The sequence below is a fragment of the Columba livia genome, chromosome 22 (genome assembly GCF_036013475.1).
Source record: "Columba livia isolate bColLiv1 breed racing homer chromosome 22, bColLiv1.pat.W.v2, whole genome shotgun sequence".
In the NCBI taxonomy this organism is placed as follows: Eukaryota; Metazoa; Chordata; class Aves; order Columbiformes; family Columbidae; genus Columba; species Columba livia.
Genome location: NC_088623.1, coordinates 2618987 through 2640465, shown reverse-complemented (window position 1 = coordinate 2640465; position 21479 = coordinate 2618987). Strand labels below are relative to the sequence as shown.

Here is a 21479-nt window from a genome sequence, read left to right as displayed (position 1 = left end):
TCACTAGAAAGATTAGGGCAGGTCACTGGGAAATAAATAGTTTGACCACAGGAGGTAAAAAACCCAACCCTTTGAAGGAATGGGTGGGTGAGTGGGGGGAAGCTGTTTTCTCTCAGGGGCTGGTATCTCATAAATGCTGATAACATTGCGTGGAGGATGAGAGTGGGCTGCTATCCTTAAAAATTAATTTTCATATCAACTAGTCCTTACTTCAGGTTTGCTTGTAATATCACAGAATCCCAGAATGTCAGGGGCTGGAAGGGCCCTGGAAAGCTCATCCAGTGCAATCCCCCCATGGAGCAGGAACACCCAGATGAGGTTACACAGGAAGGTGTCCAGGCGGGTTGGAATGTCTGCACAGAAGGAGACTCCACAACCCCCTGGGCAGCCTGGGCCAGGCTCTGCCACCCTCACCAGGAACAAGTTTCTTCTCAAATTTAAGTGGAACCACCTGTGTTCCAGTTTGCACCCATTGCCCCTTGTCCTATCACTGGTTGTCACTGAGAAGAGCCTGGCTCCATCCTCCTGACACTCCCCCTTTCCATATTGATCCCCAGGAATGAGTCCCCCCTCAGTCTCCTCTTGTCCAGCTCCAGAGCCCCAGCTCCCTCAGCCTTTCCTCACACGGGAGATGCTCCACTCCCTTCAGCATCTTGGTGGCTGCGCTGGACTCTCTCCAGCAGTTCCCTGTCCTGCTGGAACTGAGGGGCCACAACTGGACACAAGATTCCAGGTGTGGTCTCCCCAGGGCAGAGCAGAGGGGCAGGAGAACCTCTCTGACCTACTGACCACCCCCTTCTAACCCACCCCAGGTACCATTGGCTTCCTGGCCACAAGGGCCCAGTGCTGGCTCATGGTCACCCTGCTGTCCCCAGGACCCCCAGGTCTCTTTCCCCTACGCTGCTCTCTAATGGATCATTCCTCAATTTATACTGGAACCTGGGGTTGTTCCTGCCCATATACAAGACTCCACACTTGCCCTTGTTATATTTCGTTACATTTTTCCCTGCCCAACTCTCCAGCCTGTCCAGGTCTCACTGGATAGCGACACTGCAGATCTGTTGCTTCATTTTTCTCAACAAAAGGTGTTTTCTCGTGCCTTTGTGGGAGGCAACACTTTGCTTGCGTCAGGGAGCAAAATGCTCTTCGGCTGGGAAAGGCGTTAAATCTTTCATGCCGTTTACTGAATGGCATCAGCTCTCACAGTGGGAGAGGAATTTGGGATCCCACGGTACAACACGCGGCTTTTTAACATAGCAACTTATAGCAGCACTTTGCAAATTAAGCGATAATACAAAACCCGATATTTGAGGCCTTGTGTTAACTTGGCATCGCAATAAAAAACAACTTGTTAGCTCTGAAAGCAGCTTCTTTCTGGGGGGGGGGAAGAGAATTCAGTCTGCAGGCAGGACTGGCAGTTAGAAAGCCCAGTAAGTGCCATGTAGAGAGTGGCAAAACCCAGACCCCTTTATTTGCAATATCCTTTCCCAAGGTTTGGGGTTCAGTTGAAGCTGAATCTAAAGCCAGATTTTTCCCTAATTAGGGGTTTGCAGCACCAAGCTCCCCAGCAATGTTTCGCAAACCTGCCCCTGGTTTTACCTCTCTCCAGTACCATTTATCCTGTTAGTGCATTAGGAGGGCAAAGCAGATTTTCATCAGCATCTTGATGCAATATAACCCTGTTAAAATGGATTTCCGTGGGGTTTGCTGATGTGTGCATTAGAGCACCAGAGCACCCAGATAAAAGCCATTTGGGAAAGGTTGTCCTGAGTTGTATAAATCATTGAGAACAGGGGAAGGCTTGAGCTGGAGGGAGGATTTTCAGGACGAAAAGAGTGGGCAGATTGGTTTAGGATCTAGTGTTTTGTGCTTGTGTCCCTTGTCACCATCACCTGGGTGTTTGGCATCAGGGCACTTAATGCACCCAGGGCATCGTCCCCAGGTCCGACCCTTGGCTGGTCCCACTGCACCAGGAGGGATCAGATGCTCAATTGTGGAGCTGGGGGGACTTGGCTAGTGCTTGGGGGTGTCCCCAACCCACAGAGCAGTTCCAAGCAAGATGCAGCTTACTGGACACGGGGGGTGCCCCGAAGCCAGCAGGAGTTAGAGGGATCTTGTTTAATGTGTTAGGTGGAGGCAGGAACATGGGAACAGGGAGGGGAAGGTATTGTTTCAGCTATAAAGAAATAAATAGCTAGAAGAAAGGAAAATTAAAAAGAAAAAAAGCTAAATGTGCCGGACTTCTGGCAGCACGTGGTCCTACCTTTCAAGAGACCTTCATGGTCCATGTGGATAGACCAGGTGATAAAGGAGGAGAAGAAAGAATGGGAATAAAACAGAGAGAAGCAGAAAGAGCCTGATCAGAGAGAGATATGATGCGGTCTACATTTACAGGGGCAGTGCTAAAAGAAAAGAAACCAAAAAGAAACATCTCTGCATTCCTCATGGAGCTAATTGCCTCGTTATACCAAATGGAACCAGGATAACTGATCAGAGCTGGATGAGCCTCGTTGGGCTCCCTGAGGCAGCTGATGCTGAGCGGCAGCGGATGGTGCAGGGGGGTATTTGCCATCGGGCTGCTCCAAAAGGGCTCGTGGCTGAAATTCCATCAGCCAGTGGCTGCGGGGAGCAGCGGTCGCTGCCGGGGACTGATGTGCAGTGGGACGAGGGCAGAGTGAATGGATTGCTGGGTTGCCATGAGATAGTCATGCACCAGTGTCATGTTCTCTGTTGACAAACTTACACCTCTCCAGACCTCTCCTCTCTGTTCTGTGTCCTCCTGCCTTGATGCCTGCTGACATATTGTCCCTTCAGGGCAAGCTGGGTGTCACCTGTGCCACAGAACACTATCTTCAATCTGACCTGGAGCCTAGAAGCTAAAACTACTCAACTTTCCCTCCCAGTTGGCCAAGGTTTCCAGCTGACTCTCCCAGGTGTAGCTTAAACATTTGGTATAATGAGGCACAGCCATTGGCACAGAACATTGTCCAAGGATAATGGTCTCCTGCTTTGAAAATAAGCTTCTCAGCTTAGCCTCTGCTCAGGAAAACCATTATTCTGTTAGTGGAACAGAAAGATGTGACAGTATCTCTTAATTATAGGCTGCAGAGATTTGAAAGTTGCATGCACAGGGCATTAAGGACGTGAGATATGATGAGAGCATATCAGACATGCTATGTGGAGGTGGGGAGGGAAACCAATGAAGAACTCATGTCAGCTCAATTCCTGGTGTTGCTTGAAATACTAATTGCTACCCTCCTTGAGCCTAACTTTGCAATCATTTTGAATCTTAATCAGCCAACAGCGTTTCACATCAATCCGTCAGGTTCACCTTCCTTTCTGCCTCCTTGAGAGAAGCCTCCTATTACTTCTCCCAGGAAACCTGTTGTTCCTGAGAAGGAGGGACCAAAATTTATGGGTTGTTGGGGGTTGTTGTTGTTCTTGGGGTTTTTTTCCCCCCTATCTAGTCTGTGGGACAGCATGATTAAAAATGCAGGAAGATCTTGGAGCTTGGTTGTTGCTCTTCTCCTGACCTCTGCCTTTAGCTTGCAAACTTTTGGGAATGGGGCTGTCAAGCAAAGCTGAAACTTCAGCTAAGCAGAAGCTGCTGAGTAGTGGGATGAAGGATTTACGCCATTCCTTCCCATTGCCTGGAAGGCAACACCCCTTGGATGGTGCTTGGGCAGTAAATGTGGCATCGCCGACCACCGCAATGCTGCCAGCCATGCCAAGAGCTTGGCTTTCCTTCTAGGCAAGGCAAGCAGTGCCTGGCAATGCAATCGCCATGGGAGCGATGGGGATGAGGAGGTCTTGACCGCAACCACCCCAGTGGCCTCTTGAGAGGCAGGTCTCTGCAATCGGTGCATACTGCCAGAAGCTCGGCTCTGGAGACCCTGTCTGAGCTCCAGGTGATGGAGCTGAGCCTGCAGGGTTGTGTGTGGATAGCTCCGGGGTGATGTTTCATGCTTGCTACGTGGTATTTGCACCATCCCACAAATTGGGGAACCAAGAGGGTCCCTATCATGAATCAGAGAGTCAAGAGGATGTGTTTTGGTCAAAGTAGGGTTGTAGTTTGCAGTTGTGGCTCGTACAAGGAGCACTGCCTGCATCTGGACCTGCCTGGGAAGAGATGCGTTTTATCTGGGGCAGCAGCACCAGGCTTAACTAATTTCTCCTCTGCTGTTCTCTGTTTCCTGGCCAGGAATCTGAAGGGAATGTCCCCAGACTGCAATTTCTAAATGGACTCAATGTAATTGCCTCGGTGTGGCTTGTCACCACTAGAAGTGACAATCAGAGCTTGCAGGGAGGTGAAGAAGGTGTTGCCCTGCGTGGTGTTTAGGGTGATAAAGAACAGTGACCTTTTCCTACAACAAACTGCTTATTCTGATTCCTGCTGGGGTGTATTTGTGTTCTGTTCCATGCTACCAGGAGACAGGGGAGCTTTGGGCTTACAACATCCTTTGGCGAAAAAGAGTCACTACTGAAACAGAGTTACCGTGCTATTAACAATATAAATGTGATCATAGCGAGGGCTGCGTTGTTCTGCTTCCATTTATGTATTGTGTGCAGGCAGATATATTCAGTTTGCTTCCCCTGAAGTCTTTGGTGGAACACGTATGTCTTGTTACGTCCCTTGCTGAATCGTGAATAAATTCTTCTTGTCTTTGCTACCTCAATTTGTAACGCTAGGAGTATCAGTAATGACGCGGGGTTTAATTAACCTCTGTTTTGAAGTCAGGAGAAAAATTCCTGCTAGGCTAATTGGGCTTTGGATCCGGCTCAGATGGAAAGGTGCATTTTAATTCTTGAAAGCAAAGCTCAGTGTAGGTGCTCAAAGGGCAGGCTGGCTGTGCTGTAACACATCCAGCGTGGGCAATCCAAGGAGACGTGACAGCATCGCCTGCTCCACGGGAGCAGGTTTGGGAGAGCGCTTGGCCCTTCCTCAGACATCCTGGGGTCTTCCTGGAGTACAAACGGGTGCTGCTGCTCTTCAAAGGACGCTGGTTTGTGTGAAAGTGGCTGAGCAGAGGTGGGGGAAACCGGAGTGATTTTGGCGAGGCTTTGCTGCAGCCTTTGGATGTTGTTTCTGTTGGGTTTGCCGGTGACCTTACAGCAAAGCCTGCACTGGAATGCAGGCAGAGCCCCGAACCTTGCATGCTTTCAGGGCTGAGACAAACATAACTTCGGGCATTTCTCCCCTGAATGCTCTTTTATGGGTGGGAGAGAGGCTGAGCTACAGGGTGATATACCTGAAATATCCTCAGGCTGCTTCAGAGTTTATTTTATTTTATATGTGTTTATATGTCACTAAGGTTCATCTGCCCCTGGTGAGAGCTGTGTCCTGGGTACCTGATCCAGAGCCCCAGAATGACCCTCTAAGGCTAAGACAGGGAAAGGAGGAGCCCTGAGCAGCATCATGGTGACTCTGCCGGCGTTTTAGGCAGGACACGTTTCCTTTGGCAGAGGATTGGAGAGGGAAGGAGGCAGGAGGAGGAAGGTGGGAGAAATCATTTAAGAGGCTGTGTGGCCCCGCGGTGCTGCGGTTACGTGGAGGGGAAGAGCGGTGAGGTCTGTGATGGCTGGAGCGGGGCTGATGGGGAGCCGGGGGTCCACATGCCGATGGAACGTACCTGTAGTCAAATGACCCGTCTTCAACGTTCTTGTCTTCAGGATTTAGATGCTCGTCTTTATTGTCTCGTACTGCAAACAAGCACATCCCCACATTCAGGTTAAAAAGCAGTAGAGAAGATAAAAGCTTTACGAGGCAGTAACAAGCCAGTGTTGAGGTTTTGTGAAATCCCTGTGGGGTGTAGTGCAGCTTTTCATTGACTCAATAAAAAACCTGTACCTGGGAGGTCTTGCAAAGGGTCCTGCTGTGGCGGCACCAGGCCACAGGTCCTCCAGATCGCCAGAGAGGATGTATTAATTTTCTCAAGCCTTATCTTTTTGCTTTGCAAAAATTTAATGAGATTTTTTTGCCTGAAAAGATCTTTTTATTTTTGAGATGAGGACGAGCGGATTTGCGGTGTAGAGGTTGGGTCATGCGTAGCGGGAGCGTCCAGCTCTGCAGCCTCAAGCCTGCACAGCACAGAGCCCTCACCCGACCTTTAATTAACTGAAATGCTTCCCACTAATAATAGTTTTCCCGCTATGGAGAAAGAAAAGCCCTTGTAATCACAAGCATCTATCTGAGAGCAATACAATTTGATTAGCCCTTGGAAGCCTGGAGATGTTTAAACCATGAACATGAATGATTTTCATGCAACGCTCTTACCTGGATATTTCCCACCTCTGCTTCTCTTAATGAAGCAGACGATCAACAGAATGAGGACCAGGAGAGCTATGGCACACATCAGCCCGATGAACCAGCCCTGCGTCGCGATGTCCACCTGGTTCTTGGTATAAGCTGGAAGGGAAATGGAAAGAAAAAAGAGCTCTAAGGGACAGACCAGAACCACCGGGGGAAATAAATGACTAGAAAGACTCAGTCCACTGGCTTAGAAATGATCTTTAGCGCCGCGTTTGTGTGTCTGTGTATATTGACCAGGTTATCCGAGACTGTAGCACAGGGATCTGTGGCTTTTTTTCCTTTTCTGTGATGGTCAACTCAACATTTTAGCAGAAGCTACAAAACAGTGAAGGCTCACAACTTAAAATAAAACCTAGCACAGACCAGTGAGAAAAGTGCATTGTAAAGAATGGCAAAAGAAGCTGGGTAACAGATTTGATCTTTCATTTACTGTGTCTAAAAAGCGCCCTGGAAGGTCTGAAAGGAACGTGCCCAAGCGGATCCAACCCCTGGTGTCCAGGGATGCTGAGCCACATTAGCAGCCTCAAGCTGCGAGAAACCCCAATGTTGGACAATTTTAAGATTCCACTGGGCAGGGTGCAAAGCTATTGAATATTAATATGATTAATACCAAGCAAGGAGGTGTCTTGTTTGCCAAACAACGCTCTGGCTCCTGACTGCTGTGTCTTCCCTCACGTACTCTGACTTCTTGTTTGCAGCTCCCGTACACGGTCAGACAGATGAATCTGTCCTATAAATAGCAACAAGCAGCCGTTTTCTGGCTCTCATTGACATGCACTTGGTATTCAGCAAGACGGAGCAGAGGAGAAAATAACCTTCAGCGCAGCAGGGGGCTAAATTTAACCAAGCTGCAATGCAAACAGAGATAGGTATTCCTGGTAGGAACACGGGAGATCTGAGCTGGATGGGATTGAATGGGGGTTTTGCCTGAAACGGGCAGGATGCTGCAATGAGCATCCTTTTTGGTGCCCGTGTGACAAAAAGACGGCGCTTATGAAGAAAGGATAAAAGGTAGCCCTCTGATAACGTTTGGGATGAAAGGACCTTGGAAAAGAGATAGCAACTTAACAAAAAATTGGTTGAATTGGCAAACTTTCCAAACCCACAGCATTTTAGGACTGTAAGTGCATACTTATTGCATCAAAATGGAGCCCAAGAGAAAAGGTACTTTCCTTAGGATGAAATCTAAGCCGTGTTGCCAATAGGTAACAGCAGCCAAACTGATGAGGAAATTCACAGCTGGGAGAGGAGAAAGAGCAGAGTTTGCTAAAGAAATTATGTCAGGCCCTGAATGTTCTGTGTTTGTAAGTGATGCCACCTTGGTTCCCATTTGCTGCTTTTCCCTTCGATGCCGCCACATTTACCATTTACTTTTAGTTCAACCTGAGCTACGTAGTCCTCAAAGATGCACTTTTTATAATGGAGAGAATGAGATTATAGCAGAGCGGAGCTGAGAACCAGATTCAATTAGCTGAGTGCTTGGAGAAGGAAGCTTTGAAATGGAAAGATTGGATGAGAAGTCCTGATGGGATGGGATTTATAAAGCAACCCATGCGAAAGGAGAAATAAAGGGGTCTTCAAAGTGCCAGAGCAGCCTGAGAAGTGGGTTCATGCCACTGGGTGAATTGGGGCTGGGTTTTCCGGGGTGGGAGGATTTGAAGGACCAGGTCACCAGGGGATCTTGCGGTAGGATCGTGGCACTGCCTGTCACCAAGGCAGAGCTCTAATTGCCATCCTTCCCAAAAAAGCAACACATGACGACAAAATTATAGTCACAGCAATTTTGTACTTAAGAGTAAACGAGTGACTGTCATTGCAGCATTGAGAAAGAGAAGATTAAGTACATGGCTGTCAGAGAGGATGTTTTGATTTGCTTTAATGTAAGGCCAGCGTCAAGGAGAGCAGCTGTGGAATCGAGCAGGTATTGATTCGAAATGCAACTATAGGGGCTTTTTTAAAAGATTAATTATAATCTTGTGGCAGAAAACATGTTACCCAACAGTCATAGTTTATGTGCCAGTAGCAAAGCTGCTTGTTTGCCACCAACAATCAGCAAATTTTTTGTCTTTCTTTGTGAAGCAGTCTGTTGAATATAAAGTCTCCAGCCTTGCGTGATCCCCTTCCAAGTGTTTGTATGGGCTGGGGAATTTATGTCTTATTTTTAAATTTAAAGACCTCTTTGCACTAAGCTGCATTTGTGTTTTTGAAGTGTCCTTCCGTACTGGGGAGAACTCTGTTGGGTTCTTGAGCTGTTAACAAGAAGCAAAGTTGGAGAGCAGTGTCCTGCAGCCACCGTGCGGATGTACTTATTTATCTGCACTCAAACTGAAGAAACCTTATAGAAAAGCAACTTGCAAAACATTAAAAACCAAAACCCACAAAACCCCGAACAGTGCATTTTTTTAGTCAAAAGCATTCCTGATGGCATATGATTGTCAGCGGGGGCTGAACACTCACGTCAGCAATTTCCAGCCAGTAAAGAAATGGATCTGCAGCATTTATGCATGCGGGGACGGCGATAGTGCTGTGCGTCCCACCGTGATGGGGCTCAGGTCACCAATCGGCCTCTATCGCAGGGACAAAGGTGGCCCCATCCTTTCATCTCAATGGTAACAGCAGTAGGAACCTCTCAATTACAGAAAATAGATATGCCAACACTGCCAGCATCAATCAGCCAAGGATATTGCTCTGTCTTTCTATTTCTGCCCCTTGGTGTCTGTGGTGTGGGGGGCTCTTCCCTCTATTCCCTCAGACCCCAAAGTGGGCGAAAAACAGGCGAGAAAAGAAAAGAGATGTGTCCAAATCGTTATCTGTAAAGGCACATTGCAAGGGAAGGGTGAGGGCTGTCGAGTTGGTGCTGATTCCTGGCTCGGGGGAGGGTCCAGCAACAGAAACAAAATTGGGGATGCAACACTGCAGCTGGAGCTGTTCTGGAGAGAGTCTGAGTTGGAAATCTCAGCTCTTTTATTGTGTGGGGTCAGGACCAGCCTCTGCAGTGTAGGAACAAACCGGGAGCTCAGGGAGTGGAAACCTGCAGAGAGTTTGCGTGTGTGTGAGCCGAGTCCTGCCAAAGCCAAGCTGTGACAAGTCCCGCGGCAGCGCAGCGATGGGGAAAAACCCCGCTGGAAAGAAATCCTTCCTGAAAACGCGGCTCTCTGCAAAGCCGAGAGCATCCCAGGGGCTGCGGCGCTGCGGGTTTGACCAGATCGCAGGGTGATGAAGCAGCTCAAGGGGACACACCAGACCTCAGCGCTGGGCAGGGGCAGGACACAGTGGTTATTTCTCATTACTGGGCAGTGTTAGATGTGCAGAAATACCAGCAGTTGCCATCTGTCCCTTTGTCCTCTCAGCACATCAGAGAATTACTTGGCAGGGTTACGGCGTGTCACATTTTTTGGATACCAAATAAGATGCGCATGGGGGGGTGTGGGGAGAGCTGCTGCTCCCCGCGGCACCCCCTTGCTGGGAATCGCGCTTTCCTTTTGCACTTCTCAGCAAAGAGACTGGTAAGTGCTTGAGTTTTCCATTACATGGTTGGATCTGAGCAAAATAATGTTAGTTGTTTGAAAATCACAGCCTCTGCCTACTGCATCTGTCAGTGTGGGCTGCTCGGGTGTTGCCTGCTCCTTGGTTTTTCAGATGGGCGTTTAGACCTGTGCTTTGACAGGCGTTGTGCACAGATTCCTACGGCAAAACCCCCAGGTGAATACAAAGGAAGTTATGGCTGTTTTGATTCACTGAAACTCGTCAACTGTGAAGTTTTCTAAATGCGTAAAGCTCTATTCAATGCCTTGGAAGTCAATAAGGGTATTTCTCTGGTATTCGGTGGGCAGTGTAGGAAGCCAGTAATTAGAAAGTTGTAAAAATCACTCGGGTGCTAAACCTGGAAAATTGCTCGTGCAATTAAAGGCGAAGTTGCCAGAGGAAACATAGCTAGAGGATGGAAAGCCCTATGACCGAGGTCCTCTGCAAACAGTGTTCCACCTTTTCCCAGGCCTGCCCCTCACCTGTATCCCCATCACCAGCACCTCACATGCCCCTCTTCTCCCGTAACTGTCCCATAACCTGGGGCCAGAGGTGTACACGTTCTCCAGGGGCCAAAGCAGCCACCACCATGAGCAGCAATGCGCACACAGCGGTGGGGCTCCAAGCAGAACCGCACGACATCATGAGCTTGTTCTCCACCCTCCTTCAAGACCCTTTTCCTTCGAAGGGACCCGCATCCTCTCCTGGGGCTCCATGTGCAATGTGGAGCAACCTCCCAGAGATGGTCTTTAATAAGGGCAGAGATTGTTGGGGAGCTGCCGGGGGGCAGATGAGGGTTGTTCCATGCAGTCATGGTCAAACCACCTCCCACCAGCACGCGAATGACGTCGGGGGGTGATGGATGTCACATGCTTTGGAAACGCGCCCGGCGGCAGGGCTGGAGCCCATCTCACCTGAGCTGGTGGTAAAGGTTATATAGGAGTGTTCACTGGGGCTAGACCATATGGGGAACACCCACAGCTTGTACATCATCCCCGGCGTCAGATCCGCCAGCTGCACAGAGGAAGGGGTCTGAGCTTTAACGGGAATAGATTTCTCTGTCTTGTTACCTGAGAAACAGAAACCGCACATCAAACCCAGCCGCGGGAGGCTCGGAGAGATTACCGTGTCGACACCGCGGGCAACGCGTTACCCTCTCCCTAGCCGCTGAGCAGAAATAATACAGCGTGATGGTCAAGGAGCTATTAACGGCTTCATGATTATTACTCACTGAGAATAGAAGAAAATCAGTGATGCAGGGACATGGTGTGGGTTTTGCTGCATCCCTGCTTTGCAGTACCGGAAAAAATAGCGGTAGCTATTCGGATCTGTCCCTGCTTTCAAAACCCGGTAGGTCCTTTATCTGCCCAGCCTCAGGTCTGGATGTTGGAGTGTTTAAGGCAAAAAGTCTGGAATTTGCCTAGTCCCGCTCAGCCGGGTGCAGGCGCCATGGGACTCAGTAAAGGAGCCAATTCTTGTGCTTTTGGGATTGTTATTGGTGCACCAGTTTTGCTGGCAGGTTAAGGAGCCTTTGAATGAGCTGGATGTTGCATTAAACATAAGGCTGCTGGCCCCAGCTGGCAGGTTTTGGGGGTGAGAGGGGTTCAGCCCTTCAGCTCAAGGGGGTTGGTTGTTCCCAGGCTCTATCCAAGGATCCTGTTCTTTGCACTGTGTCGGGAATCGTTTGCTGCCGAGTTTAATGCTGAGCATTAAACCATCGAAAACTAAGCAAGCCTGCAGTGGGGCTTTGATTTGTGGTTGCGTGCACCTCCCAGTTCAGCAGTGCTGCGGGGAAGGAAAAACGTGGCTTTGAGGCCAAAAGCATGCTGCTTGCTTCAAACGCCAGCAGAAAGAGAGCCGTGGATGTTTGGGAAGGGCTGAAATCTCTGAGATTTCCTCCCTCTTGGCCGGATCCTGATGAGGGGATCCCACAGCATCACTGTTGCTGCCCATCCCGAGCATCAGCGTGAGGGCTCTGCAAGGGCATCACTTGTGCTTTGGGCTTCCCGGTGCTGTGGAAGAACCGGGGTGGTTTGGGAGCTGGGATACTTGGCGTTTAGGGCTTGGGAAGTTGATGTGTATCTTGAATTATGGAAACTGGTTAAAACTCCTACCAAAGCCCCACAGACCAGACACTGGCTGTGCATTAGGAATTGTTTCAAGGAGAAAGTAAGGTCATCCCTTAAACAATGTTGTAAATGACCCAAAGTGGTTTGCTGTTAGCGATTACGCCTAGCTGATTTACATTAAATGCCGATTTAAGACTGGCATACCAGATGATGTGAGGGCTGAAATGGCTGGGAAATAAAGTCAGAGATAAGCAGTAGTCACCACTGCCTATCTATTAAAAAAACCCCAAACCAACAACATGTAAACGTCTTTTCTGAACAAGTACTAAACCCAGAGATCCTGGCTTTGAGTTTCCAGACTAAGTACGTACCCTTATGCTTTTAAGAGACAATGGGATCCGATACGACAGGAGGTTTGGGATCATAGATGATTCTGCCAACTCCAAGAAGCCCATCTTCAAAAGCGTTTAAAACTGTTCTCCAATTTAAGTAGGTTTCATTCATTTTCCTGTAAAGTTTTGTCCCCTTATACATATGTATTTTTTAAGGCTCTTTACTTTGTGACCACATCCAGCCCAGCTCAATGCACAGTCCCCAAGTGAACAGCCTTGCTTATCTATATTTCATAAACACCTTGTGACGGTCGGTGCAAGGAGGGGGAATCACTCGTGGACCACCAGGATTAGTGCTGGTGCACTCTAAACAGCCGTGACCATGACCTCCCTTCTCCTCCCCCGTCCTCCACGAGGCCACAGCGCATCATTCCACACGTGGTAATTAACCATGGACTAAATCACAAACGTGGGAGCTGGCAGGATCTCTAATGGCATCACCACCCTATAGAGTCCCCACGCGATCTGATGCTTACTGGTGATATACTTAACCACAAAGTCAGTTCCTGCAGAGTAATTGTGGCTCCAGGTGATGTTTGCCCAGTTACTATTAGCCATAGCTCTTAAGTCCCATATGGACGATCCATTGGTGGCTGGTGGACAGGTTAGAACAGGAGTTAGTATGTTGGATTATATGAGACCTCATCTAGCATCTGGTGTTGGTAAAACCCTACAAAATCATTCCAAAGTTAATGTTTCAATCTTAACCTCCGAGAATGCCTAAAGACGTATTTTTGCCTTTCAAGATCCTTAACTTTAAACTTTTGGGGGAAGTTTGGTAGCAGAAGCTCATTGCGTATTGGCTTTTTAAGTCCAATGCACTCAGCTTATCTTTGGAGTCTGAAGAATTCTGTGGCACATCCCTGAGGATTTCGGTCAGCAGGGAAATCTCCCGACTAAACTGGTGCCCAAAGGGCCGCGGGAGACCCGTGCATGAGCGCACATGGAGTCACCGCCACAGCCAAGGAGGACAGACCGGCCGAGAATATTGTCGCGTTACTGGGTCTAGAGACAGCCAGTGGGGCAATGAAGTCACTCGTTTCTGATTTTGAAGTTAAGGATTGTCGACGTTGCTTTGGAGAGCGGATGAACTTCATTTCTAGTGAAGTAGAGCTAATCCACTAGTTTAGTGGGAATTCAGGTGATGCCAGATACGCTACACCTTGATTTTTATTATTATGGTTACTATTATTGTTTACTTCAGAGTGTAGCTCAGCTTTTGGCTTGACAAAATACAGATTAATAACTCCAGTCCCTGGGAACGAGGCCAGATATGTGACTTTTAGGAAACTGCAAGGGCCCGACGTGACCTAGAATCCCTCGCACGAACCCACTCTGTGCCGCCACCCGCTGCCCTGTCCGCCCACATTACGGCTCTGCCTCGTCCCCCGTGTCCCCAGGCTGGTTTGGGACACGCATGGTTCCTTTTCCAGCTCCTCTTATCGCCTCTCCCTGCTCCACAGCAGCGCGTCCCTCACCGCTTAATTGCCTGTTTTCAATTAGCGACGTTTGCCCACCTAGCCATTTAATAGCGACTATGTTGTAGCAATGTTGCTTCATTACTAAGTATAGTATATAGTGCAGAAGCCTCGTCTGTATTTCTTGCCCCCATTTATAAGCTGATTTTGTTTTGGCAGCACAGCTCCCTGTGTTCTTGCCCTCGATGTGCCTGGGGCTGCTCTGGCTGGGGGGTGCGGAACACAAATTCACATTTCTCAGTTCACATCTGCAGTTTTAAGAAGCAAAAAGCAGCGCAGAGCAGGAAATGTGCTGCTGATTCGCCAATCTGTTTTACTGTGGATTATCAGGTGAAGCAGGTCCTCCCAGTGTATGGGTTTTGTTTTCTTTTAGCCATGCTGAGTTTATCTTGTGCAAGAATAGAAAGAAAGGGGTCTGAACTGCTTTAATCACATTCCTTGAATTAAATGGGTGTCAGCTTCGATATTCATTACTATTATCTCCTTTCCCTCTTTATGAAGAGTGAACGAGGATTTCGGCAGGTTTTGCCATTGCATTTTTGAGCGTATCCTATCCAGTTGCATCACTGAATTCTTTTGTGTTCTTTTTGCTAGTAGTTTGATGTATTTTTTAATAACTGGAATGTAACTATCCGTAATTACTTATTAACTGTAGATACCATTCTAGCAGCGCTTTTAAAAACAAGGCTCAGGGAGATAGATACATCTCTCTGTACCTATCATTAAAACACATCCAGTGGAGAATAAGCCTCCGCCAAAATGGAGTTTGAACATCTCATTCTGGCTGATTGCACAAGAAGTTTATGGTGACCTGGTAAATACCTGGCACACACCTGCCTGTTGTAACTTAACCCCCTGCCCAGCTCTCCTGCGGGCTATGGCTGGGTTACATCGCAAAGAGCAGCGGCGTAAACCCAAAGACTCATATAAATGATGACAGGTCTCTCAGCTAACAGCTGATGTGCTCAATTTGAAGCGACATTTTTCTATAGTAGTAACGGAATCCATTTTAAATGGCAATAAGAGCTGAGAAAAATACTTTGGAGAGCTTTTTGTAGGGTCTTCCACCTCCTTCCCAAACACTGATGCTAATTCACCATCGTAACGCCCTGGGGAGGGTTGTGTGACCCCTGCGCCCAGGAGGGTGGCACAGGGAGCACCGGACCCCCAAATTGCTGAGATCCACTTGTGCACCTTGATTCCCCAGCCTGTGCCACCTCAAAAAGCCCTTCCCAGAGCGTGGGATGTCTGAAACTTTGAGCTGGTGCCCATTATTAATCCTTGCTCTGAGCGAGACGTGGGGACAGTGCCGATGGGGTTAAAGGAAAAGGAAAGCTCAGTACCCAACTCCTGCTTTGTGGTGGCTGCCGGAGCCCTCTCTGCAGCTGCCGTGGTGCTGGCGACGGTGGTGGTGGTGGTTGTGGTGGTGGTAGTGGTGGTAGTTGTATCAGTAGTGGTGGTAGTTGTATCGGTAGTGGTGGTAGTTGTTGTGTCGGTGGTAGTTGTGTCGGTAGTAGTGGTAGTTGGGGTTGTTGTAGTACTGGTTAGACCGATTGTAGTCGGAGGCAACCCAGTAGCAGCTGGGAGAGGGAAACACTGGCTTTTTAGACAAGGAGACATCTCCCAGGGGTTTGCACTCACCACCCCGGACGCGCAGGCACAGGGGACACAGAGCAGCGCAGCACGAGGGGACGGGGCGGCAAACGGCACCGGGAAACGTGAGGCTCGACTGTTTTCCCATCCGCGTGCAGGGACAGCCACATACCCCCAGCAAACTGCTGCGCACCCGCGGCTTGGTCCCTTTCCCAGGGCTGAATGACCTCCTTCTGCTCTGCCTTTGCTCGCTGCCAGTGCCCCCGCCGCCCCGGGCTTAAATCACACAGACGGGTGTTTTTGGGGGATGCTCAGGGCAGGGGTGTCCTCACCCCATCGCCCCCTGTGCTGAGAACAATCAGGGCTTCCTGAAATAGGATTTCTCTCTTAAGAAAACATCATAATTCCATTTGTCGTGGGCCGGGCAAGCTGCAATTACATTAATTTAGCAGCCCCTGGACTACACCTCCAGCATTTCTGAAATGCCAGTTCAGCCTGCAGCTTCTCAGGTGTTTCCTTCCTGGCTCGTCTCTATTAATTAACGCTGCAGGCTGGTGATGGAGTGGCTTTCACCTTAACGTGGGCTTTTTTAGCTCGTAAGGGAGTGATGGATGGCACTTTGCCATCTCTGCCCCCCACAATTTACATTTAAATTAGGACAAAGGGGTTGGCACACCCCAAGCTGTCCAGGGGGAATTTGTTGAGCAATTTGTTTCCTAAATAGCTCCCCTGTCCACATCTCACCTGTGCTTGATTTTCAGCGCAAAGGGGTAAAATGTTCACTTTATGCACATTATGAGAGGGTCCTGAACACCCCCAAAAGGGCGGATGCTGCCTTGGGCCCAAAAACCTGCCAGCAGAAAATGCAGCTGAAATTCTGCTTAAACTACCTGAGGTAAATGAAGTGAAATCTCTTTTTCTTACTCTTCCTGTAGACCAAGGGATTACAAATCCCCCTGGTAGGCAAATGAAACCGGCTATTTTAAATATCACCCACAAACAAGAATAGCTCTAGGAAAATACTCTAAAAGGTGTTCCAAGAATCGAGCCAGGGTTTTTATAGCCAACCCCTAACACCTCAGCCCTCTCAGAGGTCCAAAAGCAGAGAAGAGCGGTAGGTCACTCAATCCATCTCCCTACCGAGCGCAGCTGCAATAAAACCGCAGTTACCGGCATTTCCCGAAAACACCAGCCCTCCCCAAAACGTGCCCAGAGAGCAGTGCATCCTCTCGGCGATGGCACCACTGCAGCCTCATGCAACAAGAGCAGCCACCACTATAAAGCACCAGCCCCATTGCTGCCCCACGGCCGGGAGAGGGGCAGGGGGGACAGTGGGATGGAGATGACAAGGGAAGGGACCCAGCCCGGGTGGGAAAGGGCACAGCTTTGTCCTCGGGTGTTTGTGGGTTTTGCTGTTCTGAATTTCTTTCTCCCCGTTCCTCATCACGGACTTTGCTGTATCCTGATGCTGTGAGTTACAAAAGCTTTTCTTGGGTTGTGAAGTGTTAACATCCATCTTTGCTGATTCCTAAGGGGTTTCTGGACGGTTAAGAGATTAGTTGTCACTAGGTTAATGTCACCATTAGCCTGATTAAGCTGCAGCTCCTCTATCAGTTTGCAATGTGCGGACACTAGTTATTAGCTAATGCAGTCTCAGGGTTTCTCGTGTGAATCCATGGCTCTTCTCTAAGAAAAATAGGACTCAACAAGGCACAAAGTAACTTGCTGAAAGGCAAAAGCTGGTGGGACACCAAGTACAACCCAGGCCTGTTACAAATCTCCGCATCACCTGTGCTGGTGTAGCGGCTTGAGCAGAAGGATTCAGCTTTAATGCTCCTCTAGACAGTAGATGTGAAGAGGTTATCTCAGATCTAAGTCAAAGCTTTGCTATCCCTCGTGTAAAGCATCGTCTTTCTGTATTACACGCAGATACGCAGGTGAAAACAAGGCCCTGTGTGGACCGAAGCGATGCCGGGTGGGATTTGCCCATTGCGCTGGTCCAGCGCGGCAGGGCTATCACATCGCATCAGGATAACGCGGGGTGTTGACACCGGGGATCAAAAATGATCCTGGCAGGACTGGGAAGAGGTAAAATGGTGGGACTGGGAGAGTCTGGCAAGCAAATAGTTCGTAGTTCAGAGAGGGGAGGATGGGGAGAGCACCGTGCTGCAGGATGGGAGCAGGCAGGGGGTGTTTAGTCCTAAACTGCCCCGGGATTAAACGCCACAGCCTCATTTGTGTTTGAATATGAAATGTGTGCAGAAGAAAAGCTCAGCTGGGAGGTTTTTTTGGGGAAAAGAAGATAAGGGGCATTTTCTAGGCTTTGAAATCCATCCCTAATGAGAGCTGGTTTGAGGCTGGGGCAGATAGAGGGGCTTTGACAGGGATCAGAGGGATGCGGCACCAGCCGTGGCCCTTTCCCGGGGGACCTGGGGTCCCCTGCTCGCCGCCCACCATGTCGGGACTAATTAATGAGCAGCAGATCATTGCTGCTGGCAGCAAAAGGGGCGACGGGGGAGCTGGAGGGCCAGGCTGGCATTTGCAGACCCGCTTAATTTGGAAATCTAGAAATCACATGCTTCATTCTAAAAATATGGTTGCAATACTTGATCAGGTATAATGTTTCTGAGCTTTGCAGAGTAGCTGAATTTCTCTTCTGTGTTCGCAATGTCAGGTTCACTCAAGGGCTTTGCTAACAGTCGGTTTAACTTTAGGTACAGGACCGAGCATCTGGCATTTGTGTGATAGGAGACGGTGCAGAGAAGGTACTGCTGTTTTCCCAATTGCAGAGCAGAGCAGCACCCGAAAAATGCTATTTCAAACAGGCTTGAAATTGCCCAAACACGCTCAAACCCCAGAGTAGAAGCCAGGAATAGCAATTCCCATTCCCTCGCTCCCGCCGTAGCATCAGCCCATCTTCCTGGAAACATCCAAACGACCGTTCAGCTCATTAACAGGCCCCATCTTTGCAAGACAGAAATTGCTTTTTCTGTCTGCAAGATACATTACCCTGTCAGGTAATGGAGAGCGAGGGGGCCGGTGGGGAGGAGATTTGCTGTTCTAATGGCCAGGGGTTGCAGCGGTCTGGCTGTAGCAATTAATAGGCTGAGTAATGAGAGATGCTTGCAGCGGGACGGCCGCGCTCTTTGCCGCAGCTCCACGAATGGGCCGCTAAAAAGGAGCCCAAAAAGTGTGCGGGGCTCAGATTAGGAAAAACAAAGAAAACTACAAGCAACTGAGAGGCAGAATCATAAAAGCAAAAGAGGGATTTTAAAGTGGGAGTCTCTTAAGAGAGGGACTTAAGTCCTGCTCTGAGTAGTGTAGCAGTTCCGGGAGTAGTTGCACAGGGTTTTTTTTGCAAAATACAGGAAACAATATGCATCTATACAGCTCTTTAATTATTTAAAGGTGCTTTTAACATGTTGTTAGGCTGTAGTAAAAGCTTTCCCTTGGGTGTGTCTACAAAATAATTAGCCTTGGAGAAATTTGATTAATTTTTCATGAATTTTGATGATTAGTCAAATACATTTTCAGAGATTTTTTTATTATTATCTTTTTCCTTCGTGTCCTCTCCTGGTTTTTAGCAACAGAAGGGAATTGGGAAGTCTTTACCACAAAGATAAAGTGTTCCAAATCTGATAGCTGTAAGAAATTCAAGAATAGAAAGGAGCAATTGAGCAGCCTCTGAAAGAGAAGGCTCAGCAGTTCTCTCTGTTTCTGCTGCCCTCTGTTTCTAGAACGAACAAGAGGATCTTTCTCCTCCGATTCCTAATTATGGAGAGACAAGAAGGGAACAGAGAAAAGTCAATGTTTTTGTCCTTAAAGCCTAAGATCGACACTCTTTATGGACCCTGGTGATGTTTTTCCCATACATAGATGTAGTATAGGATCCTGTTTTGCCTTTTTTTCATTCATAGCATAAATAAGAGCCCCTTTTAGATGGCACCTCTGTTCCCACATCACCTCTCCCTTTGTCCAGGTCTGGCTTAGGAAAAGTGAAGCCTTTCCTACGGGTAAATCCCTGCACTTCACTTTGATTTCATCAAGCTGGTCCAGTTTCGCAGACACACACAGAACAGCTACGATCCTGTATACGTAAGGGGGAAAAAAAAGGACCTTTTTGTCCTTTTTAGTGCCAGCAGTCCATGACAAAGAGCATTTTACTGCAATTTAAGGCAACTTCCACTGCAAACCCATAAAAATCTACAAAATCTAGGTCACTGAGTGGAAACAAATCTTGCGAGAAAGGTCAAACAGTATTTCACGTGAAGCCCGTACTTGTTAGGAAGAGAAACAGCCTCTTGGGACAAACGCGGCTCGGATTGTGTAACAGCTCCTGCACCTGCCCCGTGTCCTAACGAGAAGTGACATCCAGCTCGAGAGCGAGACAGAGGCGGGTGCTGGGTCGTGCTGCGGTTTGTGTTGCCTCGGTTTCTCGTGCCGCACGGTGAGGATGCTCTGGATGCGGCTGAGTTAGCACTGAACGGCCGACTACGCCATTTCCTGGCTCTGAGGTGTATTTCAGCTCTGGCATGTGTTTCCTTTTTACTGTTTCTCCTAGCAGAAGGTAAAAAATAGAGGGGTAGGGGACCAGTAGGCTCTGCTCTTGTAGAATTATCCTTAAAATGGCAATGTGGTATAAGAAATTATGCTCTAAATGACATGACGCCGGAAGGAGAAAGAGATCGCGTTGTGTTTTCAAAGTTCAGTGATATCCGTTGCAAGTAGGAAAGTACTTTAAGAAGGTGATCCTGATCCACAAAGAAAAGCCAGATTCTTGTGGATAAGCTAAACCCTGGCTGAATTACGAGCTATAGAAGCAAAACAGCCCTCCTGGTCTCAGAGGATAGAGCTCCTCTAAGCCGAAAGTGTACATCTCTTTTCAGTTTACACCACCAAAGCAGACCAATCTGTTACCCCCTTTTTTTTTTCAAGGAAGGATAAAATATAGCAAGAAAAAGATTGGCATCTATTCAGAAAGGGAAAAAAAGAACGCAAAATAATATTGGGTATAAAGACATCACTGCAACAAAAGAAAAGGAGGAGAATCATCTACGAGGTAGGAAAGCAAAACCTACAGGTGCAAAGAGTAGGTCCTGCACTTGTATCGCTTGGGAAGACTCTTCCCTAAGAAGCTGTTCCTCCCTGGGGAGCCCCAGAAAGGCAAAGCAGCAGCTCTTACAGAGCCCTCGGTGCACGCCAGAGTCTTCATAAGTGCTTTCATAAGAGGCGAGTGTCCTTTGGGCAACTGCAAGTTGTGCTGGTGCTTTGGACTTTGCAGGGTTGACACTGGGTGACGGAGGATTTGGGTTTCCTTGAAAGCGGGTAGAGATGCTGCCCCTCCCCAGGATAAAAACCCATTGCTCTCTGCTTCAACGCTGCTGTAGAAATTTGCGATCGAGGGCAAAGCCAGCAATAGCCTCGCATGCAGACATGCACAGCTGTGGCACAAACGTTGTCCTTAACCCTTTCAATGGGCACCTGGAACCAAAAGGATTGTCCTCTATGGAAGCCCTAAGAAAAGGACGGGGAGGTTTGGGGCTCGTGGTGCCCGTATACTGCGACACAGACCTGCTCCAGCAGCAATAGTGTGAAAATGCAGCTTAATTACTGCAGGACGGAGCACAGACAGATGCCATTGAGCCAGAGAGGGCCAGCAGGAATGTTGAGGCTTAAAAAGGGAGAGGGCTTGGTGCAGACCTGGGATTAAAAACCTCTTTAATAGGGCAACTCGACTCCCATTTTTGCTTGTGCAGGCTGTGGCGTTGGTGGGTTTGGCTGCCATTAGGCATCTGGGAGGCTGTTAAGCCCCGCTCAGAGGTATTTTGGACTCTATGATCTTAAGGGTCTCTTCCAACCAAATGATTTGAATCTTTGCAGACCCCTGCGTGGGTTCTGTGGGGCCTCGTTTTACCTGCTGTCGTTTCATATGCCCAATTTAGACTCCTGACGCTTCGTCTTCCCATTGAAAGGGTTAATGAGTGCATGCTTAATTGCCAGCGCACGCGAGCGAGCTGGAGCGAGCCTGTCCCCATGCCTGTTACCTCCTCTGCTGGTACGGTACCTGGGGTTGGCGTGGCTTCAGAGGACAGCACCAAGGATAGAGAGGGGA

At 48.6% G+C, this 21479-nt stretch overlaps 1 protein-coding gene across 46 annotated transcripts in view; it reads right to left on the bottom strand.

Annotated features, from left to right (window-relative positions):
- NFASC (neurofascin) overlaps positions 1-21479 on the bottom strand; it is an 87296-nt gene that overhangs the window by 3537 nt on the left and 62280 nt on the right. For 19 of the 46 annotated variants that reach the window (XM_065038286.1, XM_065038305.1, XM_065038297.1 and 16 more), the window contains 6 exons: positions 21432-21446; positions 15118-15354; positions 12773-12889; positions 10750-10905; positions 6275-6406; positions 5631-5700 (listed from right to left, as the gene is read on the bottom strand). In XM_065038286.1, the coding sequence (XP_064894358.1) occupies positions 5631-5700; positions 6275-6406; positions 10750-10905; positions 12773-12889; positions 15118-15354; positions 21432-21446 (727 nt within the window). Of the gene's footprint in view, positions 1-5630; positions 5701-6274; positions 6407-10749; positions 10906-12772; positions 12890-15117; positions 15355-18744; positions 19925-21431; positions 21447-21479 lie in introns of those variants that run through there. The other 27 variants (XM_065038311.1, XM_065038319.1, XM_065038329.1 and 24 more) reach the window with 9 other exon arrangements.